The sequence below is a fragment of the Triturus cristatus genome, chromosome 4_2, assembly GCF_964204655.1.
Source record: "Triturus cristatus chromosome 4_2, aTriCri1.1, whole genome shotgun sequence".
NCBI lineage: Eukaryota > Metazoa > Chordata > Amphibia > Caudata > Salamandridae > Triturus > Triturus cristatus.
In genome coordinates, this window is record NC_140586.1 from 552,058,470 (window position 1) to 552,075,667 (window position 17,198).

Below are 17,198 nucleotides of genomic sequence, written 5' to 3' on the forward strand. Positions count from 1 at the left end.
ATAACACGGGTATCAGTACCGCTGTGCAGGGCCGGACTGGCAACCCAAAGCAGCCCTGGCAATTTTGTCAGACCGTCCCCCCTCCGGCCATCCCCTTTGGTGGGCAAGCGTGAAGCGCTGCTGCTTAACAAAATCAGCCCCCATCACTGCTGCTTTTGTTACTGGTGCTCGATATTGCAGCATCGCTGAAAAGCCGACCCCCAGTAACAAAACCGGCCCCCACCTTTCCAGCATTCCAGCCAAACGCCTGATGCCCGCTACGGGTAGTCCGACCCTGCCACTGTGGGATGGACTCAACAGAGATTGCAGGTGCCACCCTGAGGTACCCCAAAGAAAAAAGGAATTACCAGGGGGATTGTCCCTCAGTTATTGCTCATTTCCCCCGGATTTCGCAGATAGATTTTTGATGTTTTTATTAGCCATGTGAAACAGAGAAAATATAGCGATTTACCTTGGACCTGCCACTTCCAATGGGACCAGTAAATGTAGCTACTGGCCCCCAGCTGAATTAACAGGGACCTCGTAATTAAGTCCTATGTCCTTCTGCGGAGACTTGGTTACAATTGTCAAGTCTAACATTTTCTTTTTACAGGCTTGAATTTCACAGATTATATTCATTCCAGCCTGAATACCCTCATGGTCACGTGAGCCTGAATACACTAAGGACCCTTTATATGCTTGCATTTTCCATTACAAATTCCAACTAATCTGCTAAAAGTTAGCCCTCTATACTGTGTCAAATTCATGTTTGCTCTAGGGTGGACATAAAATAACAAATATGTTTAAATACAGCACTTGCTGCTACTATCTTTCACTTGTATATATGTGAACTACAGGAATTACAGCTACCCAGTCCAAGGTTGCTCCCTTTTCTCTCTCAGTCATACCTTAGATGGGCAGCTTTCTCACAGATACATTACCCTCTTGAGCTGTACTTGTATAATTCATGCTGTAGGGATTTCACCATTGATGTTGCTGTCCTTGATTAGTTGATTTCGCAGGGTCAGACAAGGGTCACAGAAGCAGATTGCATCTTTCTAAAGCATATATGGCACCTAACAGTACCTAATCCCCTCAAGGTCCTCTATTAATCCTACTAAGCATCCGCATTGACTTGTATACCTCCCCCACAAATGAAAGCACCTAACTTCTATCAATTTAATCTAGCACAAAGACACTGAAACAAATGCATGGAACGGTTTGCTTGCATACACATGGCCAATCCCAATAACATTTGACTAACTACTAACCTTGGGTTCCGGAGCAGTGTGCTGCCCATCATAAAGCGATTCAACGCCTCGTCAAGGGTAGTAAGTGCTATTATAAATGAAATTACATTTATATAGTTGAGCCGCGTGAGAAGGGAAATGCTGCTTTTATTGCCTGTGATTATCTGGGATATGCATGTACGATGCTGCTTCTTCTATTTCTGCATTCCCAAAATGCAAAAATATCCATGTAGGGTTTAAGAAAAGAGATTTACAAACTAACACTAAGACTCAGTGAGACACAACTTTAAGTAAAACATCCTTTACAAAGGTGAAGTTCAGATGATACAGTACAACATGGGCTGAAAACTAATGCCACAAACATATGCAACGCATACTTTTTGGCCAAGCGCCACCTGTATGAACAGGCATTAATGTTTAACGACAGAGTAAATGCATTCTGTCAAAATGGCCTTAGCTTTCAAGATCTGGTAAGTGAAATATGGATAGGAAGCTTGAAAAATACCTATGGCAAAAAATAAACATTCCCCTTTGAGAACCTAAGAGGGTATATCTCCACTGCATACTGGGATAATTTAAGATCCTGGCAAGGTATATGATACTTGACAGCTTAAACACATTTAACTGACACTTGTAGGTCGAAGCTGTAATTAAAACATCTTCAACGTCTAAGCCTTGCAGAATTTTGATACAAATAGGGAATTTGAATTGGATCCTAAGCTTTAGCTATAGTAACTGCCGAGTGCAGAGAACTCCATGTACTTGTTCCCAGAAGTAAACACATCTACGGTTTTGAACAGTTTTTTCTGCAATACCTAGAGCTTTCTCACTGAATCTCGAGGAATATCTTCTTAGATGGCTTTTACGTAGTCCAGACTTATCAAGACCAAGCTAATAATAATTCTAGGTCTTGGGTTTAAAACACCACAGAGTACTAAGAACTAAAACTGTTTAGCCTTCTTTGAAGAAAACAAATGTGGCGGCTGGCTACCAAATAAGTACATTGGTCTCTGGAAACTGTAGCCTTGTGACAATAAATTTGTGTGATTCAATTTGTTGGCATTTATCATATGATTTATTCGGCAAGTAGCATATCTGTAAAAGGCATTTTGAGCAATCTTTATGTTTGACAGTGGGGGGCAATCAGTTTCACTTGTGGTATCATTTTTGTGGGAGTGGGGTACCCATAAAATCTTACATCCTAAAAGACACCTCAATAACACACCCATGAGATAGTGGTTGGATCAGGGAAGGTGTTAAACCTCATTTTCATGAGGCAATGTGTTCAAAATAAGGTGCAAAACGGCATGCTGAAATTACAGTCAATTTATTAACGACAAACTCAATAATTGAGTTCTAAGATGGAGTTAGAACATTTATAAAGATTTATTTTTAAAAATCAGAGGTACAATGGGGAACTTGTAAGGTGCAGTTGCATAAAGTCATGCGGTGAAGGCTCTTTGTAAAACTTTTATTCATAATAATAAGCAAAATAAAAATTATGTCCCAAATGAACAGCAAAATCAGTAAGAAATCGGAGAGCATCCCTAGTAGCATAGAAAAGTTCTCACAGGAATTCAGGCTCACCCCGAAACTTTGAGGGTTTATATAGAAAATCTCCTTTATTAAACAGAATGGAAAGTGCAGATTCATCCTGGTGTGAGCAAAAGAATTCCAATTCCCAAAAATCTGAATATTGAATTATAGAGGGTCATATCCTGCTTACCACCTAAGCACTATCCCACTACATGAATATTGATTCGGCCCCCTCTATGCTAGCGTCATTCGTGGATGTCAGAACAATCTACTTACAAAACAACAGTGAACCATTGTGAATGAAGGCATTACTGTGAGCAGGAGAAAAAAATCATTACATTACTGAGCCCATACTAGACAGTCTTCTTCGATAACAGCGTCATATGGAAATAAACAATGGTGAATATGTCAGCAGAAATATTAAACTGTGAATATGACACAATAAGACAGACATTTTCAACAAGATGGCATTAAGGTCTAACTAAGGCCTAGTTAACAACATAAGCCAAGAAAAGGCACTTTAACAGACCATATAAAAATATTTTCAAAGGTAACAGCATCATATAAGGGTATACATGTAAATTCAAGTGAAGATTGGCATTCTGCAAATATTTAACTATGTAAAAATACAATTAAACTCACAAAAACGCCTACATTGTCAGAGTCTGTTTCTCTTCCCCTGCCCGAGCTAAGAAAACATGTCTCAAATAGCAAAAAACACTCCGAGAATTCCTATCTGATGCACGTAATTAAATTCTACTCGAGTTCTGGTGCAGTCAGCAGCAGCATCTGCTGTCAGAAAAACATTACCCGCCAGTTACGAGGTAATGAAAAATTCATCAGTGCTGTACTTGAATAATACCCACCCAGCGATACAGGCCAACAAAACTAAAAATGCAATATATTAGCCGCACCCCCCTCCACCGCCCTGAACGCATGTACTTTATGAGGTGCTCGTGTTCATAAAAAGTGGTTAGACTGAGTACAGCAAACAGAAGACGAGGGCTGATGTGTGCAGTGCTGAGTGAGCTGCCCTACCTCCTTCTCGTGATGACAGGCGCCTTCGTCCACACACTTCAGGTTCAGAATGTGAACCTCCTGCGGCTGCCCTGTAGTGCCTCGACTCGCACAGCCAGATAAAACAGTGAAGCTCTCCAGCAAGGCTTGGACAGGATGGGAGTCGGTGGCAGGTGAAAGCTGGCATTCCGTCTCTGGGGCAGGCTCTGCAAGATCAAACCACAGATACATGGGTTCCAAATACTTCGAGTGCAGCACAGCATCCGGTTTTCAACAATGCCATGTGTCTGGTGGTTAGAGGCTAGCATCAATGCGCTTTACATTGTGCACAGGAAATAATACTGCATTGTTTCTTGGTCCAGCCAACCAACACCTTTTGGTTACTAGCACATACTTCATTCTGAACAGTCGATGCCAAAGCAAATGACCTGGGAAAATATTTTAGTATGAAATGGTACATGCATTAGGAAGCACAATGAAAACATACTGCACTTGAACATATGAACCCTGTGTGCCGCGTGTGCGCGTGCTTTTTCGTATTCCTGGATAAAGACATTTGTACAACAGATTAGACATGTCTCAAAACTTTACACCGCACTACTGATATAGCACAGAGACCAGCCCCCTTTGCTGCCGCCCTCCAGTAGTGAAAAAGCAAAAGACACACACGTGATGGACGGAATGCAGAACAAATCAAACATTCACCCCCAGTCAAGAGATCGGGTTGAATCCATAATTCATGTGCTCACCATGCCCCGCCCCAGTTTAGACCCAGCCATATGCAAATCAGTCTTGACCCTGCTCCTCATGGGAACAGTCCAGCCCGAACTGCCAAGCCAGGTACTCCCTGGACCAGTAACAAACATTCTGGGGCCGGTTTCAGGGTATCACCCCTTACCAGCCTGGCTAGCTTGAATCTAGTGGCACAGTGAGCCCTCCAGTGGTGAACTGACTCATAAATTAGGCCAACAATTGGTTGATGGGACCGATATCTGCTTTAGTACACGTTTTGTTTTTGAATAAATGAACAACCACACTAAGAAAACCTTTAAACATCTTTAAGATGAAATCTTAAACTAGATATTAAATCTTAAAATCCTACCACAGTGCTGCGCCACAATGTTCCTGCGAGTTCCCTTGTAGTACCCAATCACACTGCCGCCAAAGCCACATGGCCCATTCCAATGCATAATTTGTGCCAGTGTTTTCCTGTGCTTGGTACCAGGACTCATTTTTAAACACCAGCACTTGTTTATGAGTACACCACATCATGGTGCTCTCAGCTTGTAGTGTTTAGCAATGCACTATATTAAAAAATGATAAAACTTGCAATTCCAGGCCATGCCTACAGCTTGGGGTGACCTGCAATAGTCCAAAATCTCACACGTGTTTCAGTGTTGTGGCTAGTAGGTAATGCTGGCACTGCCATTCGGCAGCAGTGGCAGGCACTGTGGGTGGTGCTGGCTGCAGTGGGCCCTGGCACACATTTTTATCAAAATTAAGCAGAGTGCCCTTCAGTCTACATCACAATACCCCTAATGAATCACTGTCAATCCCCAATCAAACACTGCCCAGCCTACTCTACTTGCCTCAGCACACTCCTCATTAGAGTCCTTTCATTGTGAATAATAGTCCATTCAGTGTCCCCAGAGCCTGTTTACAGTGCCCTTTCACACCTCCTTAGAACCACATCACACAATGGTACTCAGAGCCAACACCTCATGTAATCCCACAGTGCTCCCTGGAGCTCCATAGAGCGACATCAAAGTGCTGTACAGAGCCCCACTGATAGTGGCCCGTCACGTCACACTTCCACATAGAGCTCATTGCGGAACGTTCAGGCCTCATCACAGTTCCACTGGATGACCAATGACAATAACCCCATCAAACACTGCAGCTTAGACCCTTTTCACAGTGTCTCATCACAATGCAACACAGATTTTTTTTGATTTTTTCAGTCTCATTTAGCGCAAACTCGCCCCAAAGTCATTGGAGTGCTTTACACAAGCACTAGTTACATTACACAAGGACACATTAATTTTTGTTGGCACATGGAGGTTAAGTGATTTGCCCAGAATCACAGGATGTTGAGTCGACGTCAAGACTCAAACCTGGTTCACCAGTTCCAAAGTCTACAGCCGCAGCTCTGGTCGTTACACTAAATCCTCTTCCCCACTTAGAGCTCTGAATCACAGTGCCCTGGGAAGCAACTCATAGGCCACCTCAGAATCACATATGCCACATCACTCTGCCCCTTAGGACCCGTGTTTGCAATGACCCATCACAATGTACCATTACCCCCAGGTCCCTCCGTCCTCGACACCGTCATGGACAAGTGAGATGTAACTATCTCACTGACAGAAAAAAGAACGAAGGAATGCTGGACATACCCTTCCCCCTCCCACTGGGAGTACTTAAGGAGTACCGTCCCAGCATTCCTCCTGTTCTTTTTTCTGTCGTCCTGACAGTGTGTGGACGTGGCAGGAGCGGGGGCGCTCCTGCATTATGTCTGGACTTACTTGGGGGCTGCTGGTTCTTCCTGGTGCCGGCGGTCCTTTGTGGATGGCCTCTCCCTCCCTGCCGGGCTTGGGGGAAGTGGCGCGGGCCTCTTCATTTCAGTCAGCCTCGCGGCAGTGTAATACCGCGTTGGCTATATCTTGGCCCGATGGCCGCCCCTCCTGGCCTGCCGGGCTTGCTAGGGGGCGCGGCCGAGCTGCTCCTCAGGATTGGTTGGGGCTGCTTCCCAGGCCGGATTTCGTCATGCCTGACTTCCGGTTTTTGAGCGTGTGGACGGAAGTCAGGCGCCTCGAGGTTACCGGCTGTGGGGAACTCGTTAAAACGAGCCATAGGGGTGAGTACCGCATAGCGGTTGTTATCTCTGGCGTTTTGGCTGTTTTTGGTGTGTTGCATACGATGGGGAAGCATTCCAGGAAACGTCATCACAGAGAGAGGTCTTCCTCTTCCTCTTCTTCTAGTGCTTCCAGGTCTCCCTCCCCTGCCAGGTCCAGTCGCCGTGATGCTGGTGGCGATGCGCGTATTAAGCGCTTAATCAGGGAGACTTTGTCTGAGATGGGTAATGTTGGGTCCCGTCGCAAGTGCCCTGCTCCTGTTTCTTCTGACTCTAGTGGCGATGAGTCTGCGTGGTTGGGAGACGGCGATTTGAAGGGCAAATATGTGGACAAGGACGCTATGCTGAAGAATGTTAAAAGAGAACATGGGGTTCCCTGACAAGGACGCTCCCAGTACCTCTAGGGGCCCTTTGTTGAGGCAATTTCAGAGTGCTGCCACTGTTGATGTTCCTGTTCATCCCTTCATTAAGGATGTTTTGAAGCGCGAGTGGGCTGATCCTGATCGGATTTTGATTCCGCGATTTATGGCGTGGCTTTATCCCCTGCAGGATATGGCTTCTGATCTGCCGGATTCTATACCTATAGACTCCTTTGTGGCTAGTTTGGTGGGGCGCACTTCCCTTGCTGAGGACGCTGTGCTGAAGGATCCGGTTGACAAGAAGGCGGATGTGGCGCTCAGGAAGGTGTATTCTGGTTCCCACTTGGCCTTGCGGGCTGGCATCTATGGAACTTATGTTTCACAGTCCCTGTTGTCTGACCTGAAGTCCCTATATCAATCTATGGACAATGCCACGGACTGTTCGGGGTTGCTTGAGCAGATTGAGCGTCAGGTGGAGCTTCTGTCTGATGTCTCTTTTGACGTTCTACGTGCTTCTGCTCTGTCCGGAGGGGCTTGTGTGGCTGCACGTCGCAGTCTTGTCCTTAAGGACTGAAAAACTGACTCTGCGCAAAAGGCGTGCGCGTTGCGTTTGCCTTTTCAGGGTACAATGTTGTTTGGGGGGGAGTTGGAGACCAAATTGCATAAGCTGTTTAAGGAGAAAAAGCATTCTTTTTCTTTTAAAGTATCTGCTTCGGCTCCTGTCCCTTCTAAATCTAAATCTCCGACCGACTCCTTGGCCTTTGAATCCTGCGAAGCGGTGTCATCTTTCTCACGGGATTCTGGACCTTCTTCGGAAGGGTGCCGTTCAGGAGGTTCCTCCTTCGGAAATCGGGATGGGGTTTTATTCCGTTATCTTTCTGGTTCCCAAAAACAAGGGGGGTTTCCGCTTGGTTTTGGATCTACGGGTCATGAACAAATGGGTACCCCGTATTCCTTTTCGCATGGAGACTTTGCAGAGGGTGATTCCTTTGGTGCTGCCGGGTTACTTCATGTGTACCCTGGATCTTCAGGATGCGTATTACCATGTTCCGATACATCCTCGGTCCCGCAGGTTTCTGCGGTTTTGTGTTCGGGGGCGTCATTACCAGTTCATGGTGTTACCGTTCGGTCTCCGGGCGGCGCCGAGGGTGTTTACGAAGGTGGTGGCGCCTTTGGTCGCTTGGCTTCATCTCCAAGGGGTGATGGTGTATCCCTACTTGGACGACTGGTTGATCCATGCTCCATCTCGGGTCCTGTTGCTGGAGGCCAGGGTGTTGGTGTGCTCGGCGTTGCGGGCCCATGGTTTCCTGATCACCTTGCCAAAATGTCAACTGACGCCGTCTCAGGACATGGTGTTCATTGGGGCCCGCTTCCGTTCGGATCTGAACCGAGTGTTCCTCCCCGAGGCTCGGGTTGTTACGTTGGTGTCCCTTGCCAGACGTTTCAGGGAAGGGGGTGCCTTTCCGGTGCGCCTTTGGTTGCGTCTTATGGGTCTGATGGCAGCGACTGTTTTTACGGTGGCCTGGGCGCGTTTTCATCTGCGCCCCCTTTGGGTGTACCTCCTGTCTCTCTGGGACCCCCTGTCCCGCGACTTGGATGTTCTGGTTCCTGTGTCTCTGGTGGTGCTCCCGGTTCTTCTTTGGTGGTCTGTGAGGGGTCATCTGTCAGAGGGTCTTCCCCTGCAGTCTTCTCCTTCTCTGGTTTTGACAACGGATGCCAGCGCCTTGGGTTGGGGTGCGACCTTGGGGTCTCGCTCCCTTCAGGGTCGTTGGTCCATCCTGGAGAGTCGCAGGTCTTCCAACTGGAGAAAGCTCACGGCGGTGTCCCGGGCTATGATGGGTTTTCGGGGTCTTTTGCTGGATCGGAATGTGTTGGTGCGGTCCAACAATATGGTGACGGTGGATTATCTAAATCATCAAGGGGGGATTCGTTCGGCCTCTTTGAATGCGGTGGTGGTCCCCCCGTTTTGTTGGGCGGAGAGCCATCTGCTGTCTCTGACGGCGGTTCATCTTCGGGGAGTGGACAACTGTGTGGCGAATGTCCTGAGTCGGTGCTTTCTGGATTCTCTGGAGTTGTCTCTCACCCCGGTTGCGTTTCGGCTTGTGTGCGGGAGGTTTGGGCGTCCCTTTCTGGACCTCTTTGCCTCCCGGCACAATGCTCAGCTCCCTCGCTTCTGCTCCCGGTTTCTGCAGGAGGGTTGCTGGGGGGTGGACGCGCTGTCCCTGCCTTGGCCGTCGCGTCTCCTCTATGCCTTTCCCCCTCTGGCTCTGGTTCCCAGGTTTCTGGCCCGTCTGTGTCAGGAAGATCGGGAGGTGGTTGCGGTCCTTCCGTTTTGGCCTCGGAGGTCCTGGTTTCCGACGGTGCGTCTTTTGGCGGTTCAGGGTCCCTGGTTTCTTCCCCTGTCTCCGTCTCCCCTGCGGTCTTCCCGTCCCTGTCTCTTCTCCGGTTGCGGTTGTCGGTGTGGAAGTTGAGAGGCAGGGTTGGAGGCGGCGCGGTTTCCCGGAGCATCTAGCGGTGGCTCTTCAGCGTTCCCGGCGACCTTCTACCCTCAAGGCTTATGATCGGCATTGGGGTAATTTTGATCGTTGGTGTTCGGCGTTGGGAGTCTCCCCTTTGTTCTGTTCCTTGCAGGTTGTCCTTCAATTTTTGTGGGAGGGTTTCGAGAAAGGTTTGGCTGTGTCTACTCTGTGTGCCCAGTGGGCCGCTGTTCGGGCTTTTCGTTCCCCGTGGGGGAATCTTTCGGATATTGAGGACTTGGTCTCTCGTCTTCTCCGCAGTTTCACTATTTCTCGGCCTGTGCCTCGTCCTTCGTTTCCCCTGTGGGATTTACCTTTGGTCCTTCGGGTTTTGATTGGTCCTCCTTTTGAGCCTTTGGATGAGGTGGATTTAAAATTTCTCACTCTCAAGGTGGTGTTTCTGGTGGCTGTCACCTCTGCTCGTCGTCTTGGGGAGTTGGGGGCCTTGATGGCGCGGGCTCCTTTTCTGTCCTTCACGGAGGGTGGGGTGGTGCTCCGCCTGGATTCTTCTTTTGTGCCAAAGGTTTCTTCGCAATTTCACAGGTGCCAGGAGTTGGTGTTGCCTGCCCTGGGCTCTGTTTTGGATTCTCCTGGTGGTCCCCAGTGGTCATTGTTGGATGTCTGCAGGGCTTTGCGCATTTATCTTGACCGCACGGCGGTGTTTCGCAAGTCGGACTCCCTTTTTGTATCCTTTGGGGCAGCTTCGCTTGGCGGTAAGGCTTCTTCTGTGTCAATCGGCCGTTGGCTGAAACAAGTCATTTCCTTGGCCTACTCTCTGTCTGGGTCTCCTCCTCCTTTGGGGGTTCAGGGTCGTTCTACGAGAGGGGTGGCTGCTTCTTGGGCGGAGGTTCAGGGTGTTCCTCTCTCTGAGATTTGTAGAGCTGCCACGTGGGCCTCTTCTAATACTTTCATCAGGCATTATCGGCTCCTCAATCTGTTGGGGGATGATGGTGGTTTTGCATTGGGGGTGTTGAGCTCTGTTCGCTCCTGATGTTTTTTTCTTTCTTTCCAATAAATCTCTGGGTTTGTTTGCTTTCCTGGTGGTTTGTTGTGTTTTCTGGTATGAATGCCGGTGTTTGCTTTGGTATTTCTCACTTGTCCATGACGGTGTCGAGGACGGAGGGACCTGGAGGTAATGTCCTATTACTTACCGGTAATCTTCATTACTCCGGGTCCCGTAGTCCTCGACACCGTCATGACTTCCCTCCCTCCCTCCCTGTCTGCCGGCCTTCATTGTGGCTTGGTATTTCAGGAGGAATGCTGGGACGGTACTCCTTAAGTACTCCCAGTGGGAGGGGGAAGGGTATGTCCAGCATTCCTTCGTTCTTTTTTCTGTCAGTGAGATAGTTACATCTCACTAGTCCATGACGGTGTCGAGGACTACGGGACCCGGAGTAATGAAGATTACCGGTAAGTAATAGGACAAGAGCCACTCATATTGGTAGACAACAGTGCTGAATTACGGTTTCCCTTAAAGCCCTCTCAAAGTATCATCAATGTGCCCATCAAAGGTCTCGTCTCCAACCCTCTGACAAGACCTGTAAAGCACTGAGCGAGTGAATGAGCTTATCCGACTATGCCTACATGGTCGCATCCAGGAAATACTTACTAGAGGACCGGACTGACTCGAGTTCATCTTTGACTCATTAGTAATTAGTCAAAAGTGTCTATGGTGCCGCAGCACCATTAGCAGTGAGTCCCCCGGGACCCACAGGCCCAGTTCCAGTCTTACCCACTACAGGGGTATGGAAGCAAATAACAGTGCAGTGAGTGCCCTCACTGCAGGTGCTCCTAAGTCCTGATCCTGTTTGGTGATGGGCTGCTGACGATTCATGGGGCAGCACCCGGCTCTCTCCTCTCAGCAGTACTGCTGGTTCGTGCTAGTGATCGGAGCTGCTCCTGCTTGACAAACACAAAGTAAGTCACTCTTCCCTCCATGGGGGAGGAGTGTGAGGTGAGGAGTCTGATCCTCTGGCTCTTGACTGGAGCCCAGAAAGGGTGCAACATCTCCGGCAGCGTCTTTGTGGTGCTCGGGGAATCAGTCACCGATAGGTCTCAGTGTGCGAGCTTGACCCGACAATCGCAGCAACAATATTTCTGTCTGGGCAATGACCTGAACTCTTTGCCACAGTGGTACCGGCAGCCCCACCTGGCATATGGGGTGCTGTGATACTCTTCTTTCAGTGCAGACTCTTCTGGTGAGATCATGCTTACCATGGCAGCCCCTCCTGGTATAGGATTGCAGATAAAGGCAGACACAACGCTCAATGCTCTAGGCCCAATAAGTTCAACGATTGCCCCCTATGGCATATGGGATCACTGCAATGAGGGGGTGCGGGCCTGATGCTTCCCGCATGGCGCTCCTTACACGGCTCAGATCACGGCAGGCCTCTCCTGGCATATGGGGGTTGCTGGACCATTCCTGCACATGGGCACCGAGCCTTCTCCTCACACCTCACTCAGGGTGTCCTCTAGGTAGGGCTCTTCACTGGAACTTGCTCCCTCCAACTCTCTCCTTTTCTGCACAAAGCACACTGGTCTTAGCAAGCAAGCAAGCAGGTGCTGGTGCTCCAGGCTCTAGGGCAGGTGGTTTTGGTTCCCTGGGTGATATCCCCTCATCCAGTAGGGAGATTAGCCGGCCTTGGCCGCCAGTCTTGATCACAGGCAGAAGTCTTGCAGAGCTCTCCCTTCTCACACAGCCCACCTGGGTGCTTGCCAGATGACGCATTTTGGGGTCTCAGCCTCTCTTTCTTATAGCCCTTTTCCAGACATCAAATGTGATTTAGGTTCTGAGTCTTTGACATTTTATGTTGGTGTTCTTCATTTTTAAAGTGTAATTATTTCCTTTTCTTCTTTCCTTTTGAAAGGCTGTCTGTCACAGCAGGAAAGACTCAGAAGTTGACAGACCCCCAACACGGTTAATGGGAGTGACCAGAGTTCACACCTGGATGTCAGCCACAGTGATATGTGCATGAAAAGGTTAATCCAGGGCTCCCATGCCTACTCGTTATGATTACCTTATCAGCCCATCTCTTTCCTGAGATCTGTCCAGGCCCCTTCTTTGTGATCTATCACTGAACCAAAATGCAGTCTTTTAGAAGTGTAAAGGGAGTCTCTTCCTTTTCACTTCAATGAGTGTCCACCCAGCTCACAGAAATGCAGCAATACACAAATCTGTCTGGGAGATTACACTACTACTCATGTCTACACTAGGCAGGCCCGAGCTTCCCAAAATGGAACCCAGGGTTCTTCATTTAATGTACATTTTCAGGTACACTTGCACTCAGTGTACATTCACAGCACACTTACTCTCCAGTACTGTTACCTCCATGCATTGTGCCACTACAGATGCACATGCATTCAGCACACACATTCAGCCTGCTTGCACTGTTCAGTACTGTTGCTTTTCTGTATTGTGCCATGATGTGCTATTTGCAAACATACACAACACCACCCTTCATGTATTGTACACAAGCACACATACACCCAGCATAAGCTTTCATTGCGCATGCACGGCACTACATCTCTCGGGCATGCATACATCCATTACATGCACAAACCACACATATACTGCACAGATCTGCTCTATACCTGTACTGTAGCCCTCCCAGGCACACATACATCCAGTGCAGAGTCACTACTCCTGAGCTCCGCAGCTCTCCACATCTACTTGATGTAGGCCAAGGGAATGTTAACACACAGCAGTGGAGCTTTTAAAAAGGTGAGTGAGCCTGTAGGCCTCACTCCAATGACACAGGGTAAAAAGCATTTGTAATGCAATAGAACTCGTAATTACGCGTGACCTATTGCATTGCAAACGGGAGTGCGGGGAGGGCAGGGGGGCGAGAAAGCACGAACAACGGGAGGGGAGAGAGAAGGCACAGACAGCGGGAGGGGGGAGACAAGGCATGGGAAGAAAAGAGTGCTCATGTAACACTCCAAGTAAAGGGGCCAGTAGCCATGGAAGGATATAAATGATGACATGGCCGTCATAAGGAGGGACTAACAGCCAATAAACCAATCCGAAGGCAGCATTTAGAAAGGACAAAGACACAAGCCAATGAAAAAGTGGGCGGGGGAGTGGGCATGGCTTCTCGCCTGTATTCTACTACCACAGATCAACCCCAGAGCCGCGCTTTCGCGCTGGGTCAGGGCTCGACCTAAAAAGGACCTATTCACTACACGATATGCTGCCACCACTGCGCTCATGCTGCTTAACTCTCCATGAAGGTGGTAGCCTTTCTCTACTATGAGGGTAGAGCTTTGGGCACACTTATTGGTCATACAACTCCACAATCCGTGAGACAGACCTATGTCATGGCACACACATGTGATCCGTGGTTACCTATGACAAAAAATTACCATTAGGGATCCAGGCAACGTAATATTGAGCACTCAGTGCAGGGGTATATGGCTTTAACCATGCAGAGGGCCTCTCTGTCCCAACAGATTATGCACTACCCTTAATAGAACAATTTTTTTAAAAAATCAGACAGTACACTGCAGGTTCCGGAAAAAAAGTGGTGATCAGGAAAAGGCTATTTATCTGATGGCTCATTTAATAACACCTCAGGCCACCATGGTCACAGGAAAAACTGCGTAGCTTGAAATATAATTAGAATTAAAACAGAAAATAAGAGCCTGGATGAATTATGTTACATCATGATTGTAAATGTGTTCCACCAGCAATTAATCCTTGGAGGCACTTTTCACCGAGTCACTATATGAGCTTAATGGATCAATGAGTGAGCATGACTGAAAGCATTTAAAAAGACTCCACAACCTAGAATGGTGAAACAATGACTGTACTGTCATCTAATGTGGAGCTGGCAAATTAGAGGAAACTTTATGGAGCCTATTCACAAACTGCAATTTGTAGTATGTTTTGTAGTACTACAAAGTGTACTACAAAACGCTATTTACAAATCTACGAGCAGTAGTTTTGTATGGAGAACTCTGCCTTATGTGTGGGTCTCTTCACAAATAAGTATATGTTTTAGAAGAAAATGTAGGAGGGAAAAGGGGGAGTAGCTGGAAAATCGGGAATACTTACTACTAAATGAGAGGTGAATAGAGAGAAGTAGGGATTACAGTAGGGTTAGGGTGGGGTTTAGGAGGGATATGTGCACTGAAGTAGGAAACCTGCAGAAACTTTTCAGTAGCAAGGAAGTCAACATAGGGAAGGGAAGCATGCTTTCCAGAGCCATGTAGAGGACTTTCCCTCCCAACACCACCTGAAACATTTGTTGTAATGTGATAACAGCATTTTGCTTGATCACATGTGCACCACAGGTGCACCATCACCTAAAAAGGGTGCATTTCAGTGTCAGGGCTGCTGTGCTTGGGCTGATGAGCCTCTTCTTTCTTCTTATATGTCTTAATATTTTGCCAATTGTTTTTGCACAGTGCATGTGTCTGCAAAAATAAAATAACCAGTGTACGCTTGTCAAGGCAATACCTATAACTTGTGCGAGTGCTTTTGTTTTGTTTTGACATCTCTATTATAACACTTTTTAACCTTGTACTTTGTAATTATGAGTGATGATTTGTATTTTCTCCAAGTGAACGAAAAGCTCTTGGGGCAAAAACATTCACATTCTTTCTTTCTCCATTCTAACTCCTCAGCTTTCACTTCCTCACATTAAGTTGAAGCAAACCCCAATTGACCAATGTGGTTATCCTCAACCCACCTCTACTTACCTATTCTGTGATTTTGGTTGTTTTATTTAGCACCAAGCATGTTGCATTGGGGCACCTTCATAGCTCTAAGTCCACAGTCAAGATCTTCATCATATGAAACAAAGGTAAGGCACCGTTTATTGCTATCCATGAATCTCATTAACACCAATGGAAGCCTTTCTTTACAAAGCAGCTTGACTAACCACCATAAGAGGAAAGTTTGAACACATTTCCTCTACGTTGGATGCTTCTCTCTGCCAGAATCAATGTCAACGTTTGTTGTGTGAACTAAATAGTGTGGCACTTGAGCAAACTTGACTACCTTACCTTTAAACCTAAGGTTTTTGGTACTGCACTCACAACTAGAAGCACATCCCTGGAAATCCAAAAGGCCCACAAAGAACATACATGCCACCATCCTCTCTCTGCTTAGCTGCATATCTAAAAGACTCACAAAGAACACACATGCCAAGAGGCTTTCCCTGTGTACAGACCAAGCCTCTCATGACCTCCCTTTCCACTTTAGACTTGCTCCTTCAGGTGTACAATATAGGAAAGGCCTTGAAACCCACCTCTTCACAATCTTCTTACCATCCTAAACTACATCCCTCGCCTCCCAGACCTTATCCAATGGTGAGTATGTTTCTTCTTTATTTGTAGAGGTTCGTTGGCAAAAGTTTGCATTGTAAATATAAATAAGGGTCTCTTCGCCTCACGTTTTGGCTCAGAATCGTGTTGCTATGTACAGCCTTCTGCTGCTCCCAGCAGCAAGGTATGTGCTTTATAAATATCCCAATAAAAAGAGTAAAAATCAACAATATTTTATGTTAGTGGATCTGTCTATGTAAGGTATATAGTAATATTAATATGATTAAGGTAACACACATGGTAAATCAATTTCCCCTCAGGATAAGGAAAGCGGTGATATCCTTAAGTGGAAGTAGTTACCAGTGAGGGTGTATAGGAGTGAATTAGTCGACTTCGCATGGTGCTTATGGGAAGCTGGAGTCCACTACTGTAAGGGGTAAAGCCCCTAGTCTGTCCTTCATAGATCAATGCCTTTGAAAGTAAAACTATAAATACCGACTTGCAAATCCAATACAAATGAAACTGATTTAAAAGTACATTTATTACTCTTACTGAAGGAGTAATGAAATTCTAAACCTCTGAAGACGTGCATTAACAAGATTGTTAAGTACAAGTAGAACAAATTCCAGCATCCAAAATGAACACCTGTGAAACTAAATGTGCACAGAAATCGAAAATGATAGTAGAGAGACACAGCTAAAGCAGGATCTGGAATGAACAGCATTCTATGCTGCTTGAAATTTGACCTTGGGCTGGATATTAAAAACAGGAAACTTCAATGTTTGGTTTCAATAACTAAAAGCTCCATTAGTTTTCCACATGCAGACCACAGTCAGATTATATGAATCTTACAGCTGGCAAACATTTAGCAGCATTTTTGCACTCAGGTTCCACAATGTGTCAGAGAACGAACGGATATACTGTGTATTGTTGTGTAATGACAAACTCTGAAAAGTTATTACACTAACTAGTTGCATTTATGGCTCTCACATGTCAGCAAGACTTCTGTTTAGGAATTTAAAAATAAGAATCACAAAACTATTTAAGAAAAAAGATGCAGAGTTGTTTCAGTTTTTCAGATTGCCAAACCCCGCCCAACAAAAGACATATGGCGTGATCCAAGGCCAAACCGCTAACTGGTTTTGTATCATATGACTGCTGCGCGACTCTTGGGACTGTAAGTCTGTAAAAAAAACACACACATGGAACATGTGGAGGGCAGACCCACAGCCTTTAGCGACGCAGGAATTCGTGACTGCTGGTCTCCTGCGTTTTAACAACAATTTGGCTCTTGTTCAGAAAATATCCTCATTTGTTAATCAAGAACCCTACAGGTATGGCAGAGAAAGAAGCCTACATTTAATTGCAGTTAGGTCAAAAGTATATATAAATAAACAATCCTCCACCTCGTCATTATGGATGGGCA

General features: G+C 46.7%; 1 protein-coding gene across 2 annotated transcripts in view; it reads right to left on the reverse strand.

Annotated features, from left to right (window-relative positions):
- Positions 1–17,198, reverse strand: part of TGFBR3 (transforming growth factor beta receptor 3) — a 339,353-nt gene that overhangs the window by 220,802 nt on the left and 101,353 nt on the right. For both annotated transcript variants that reach the window (XM_085602172.1, XM_085602173.1), the window contains exon 2: positions 3,804–3,988. In XM_085602172.1, the coding sequence (XP_085458298.1) occupies positions 3,804–3,988 (185 nt within the window). The remainder of the gene's footprint in view (positions 1–3,803; positions 3,989–17,198) is intronic.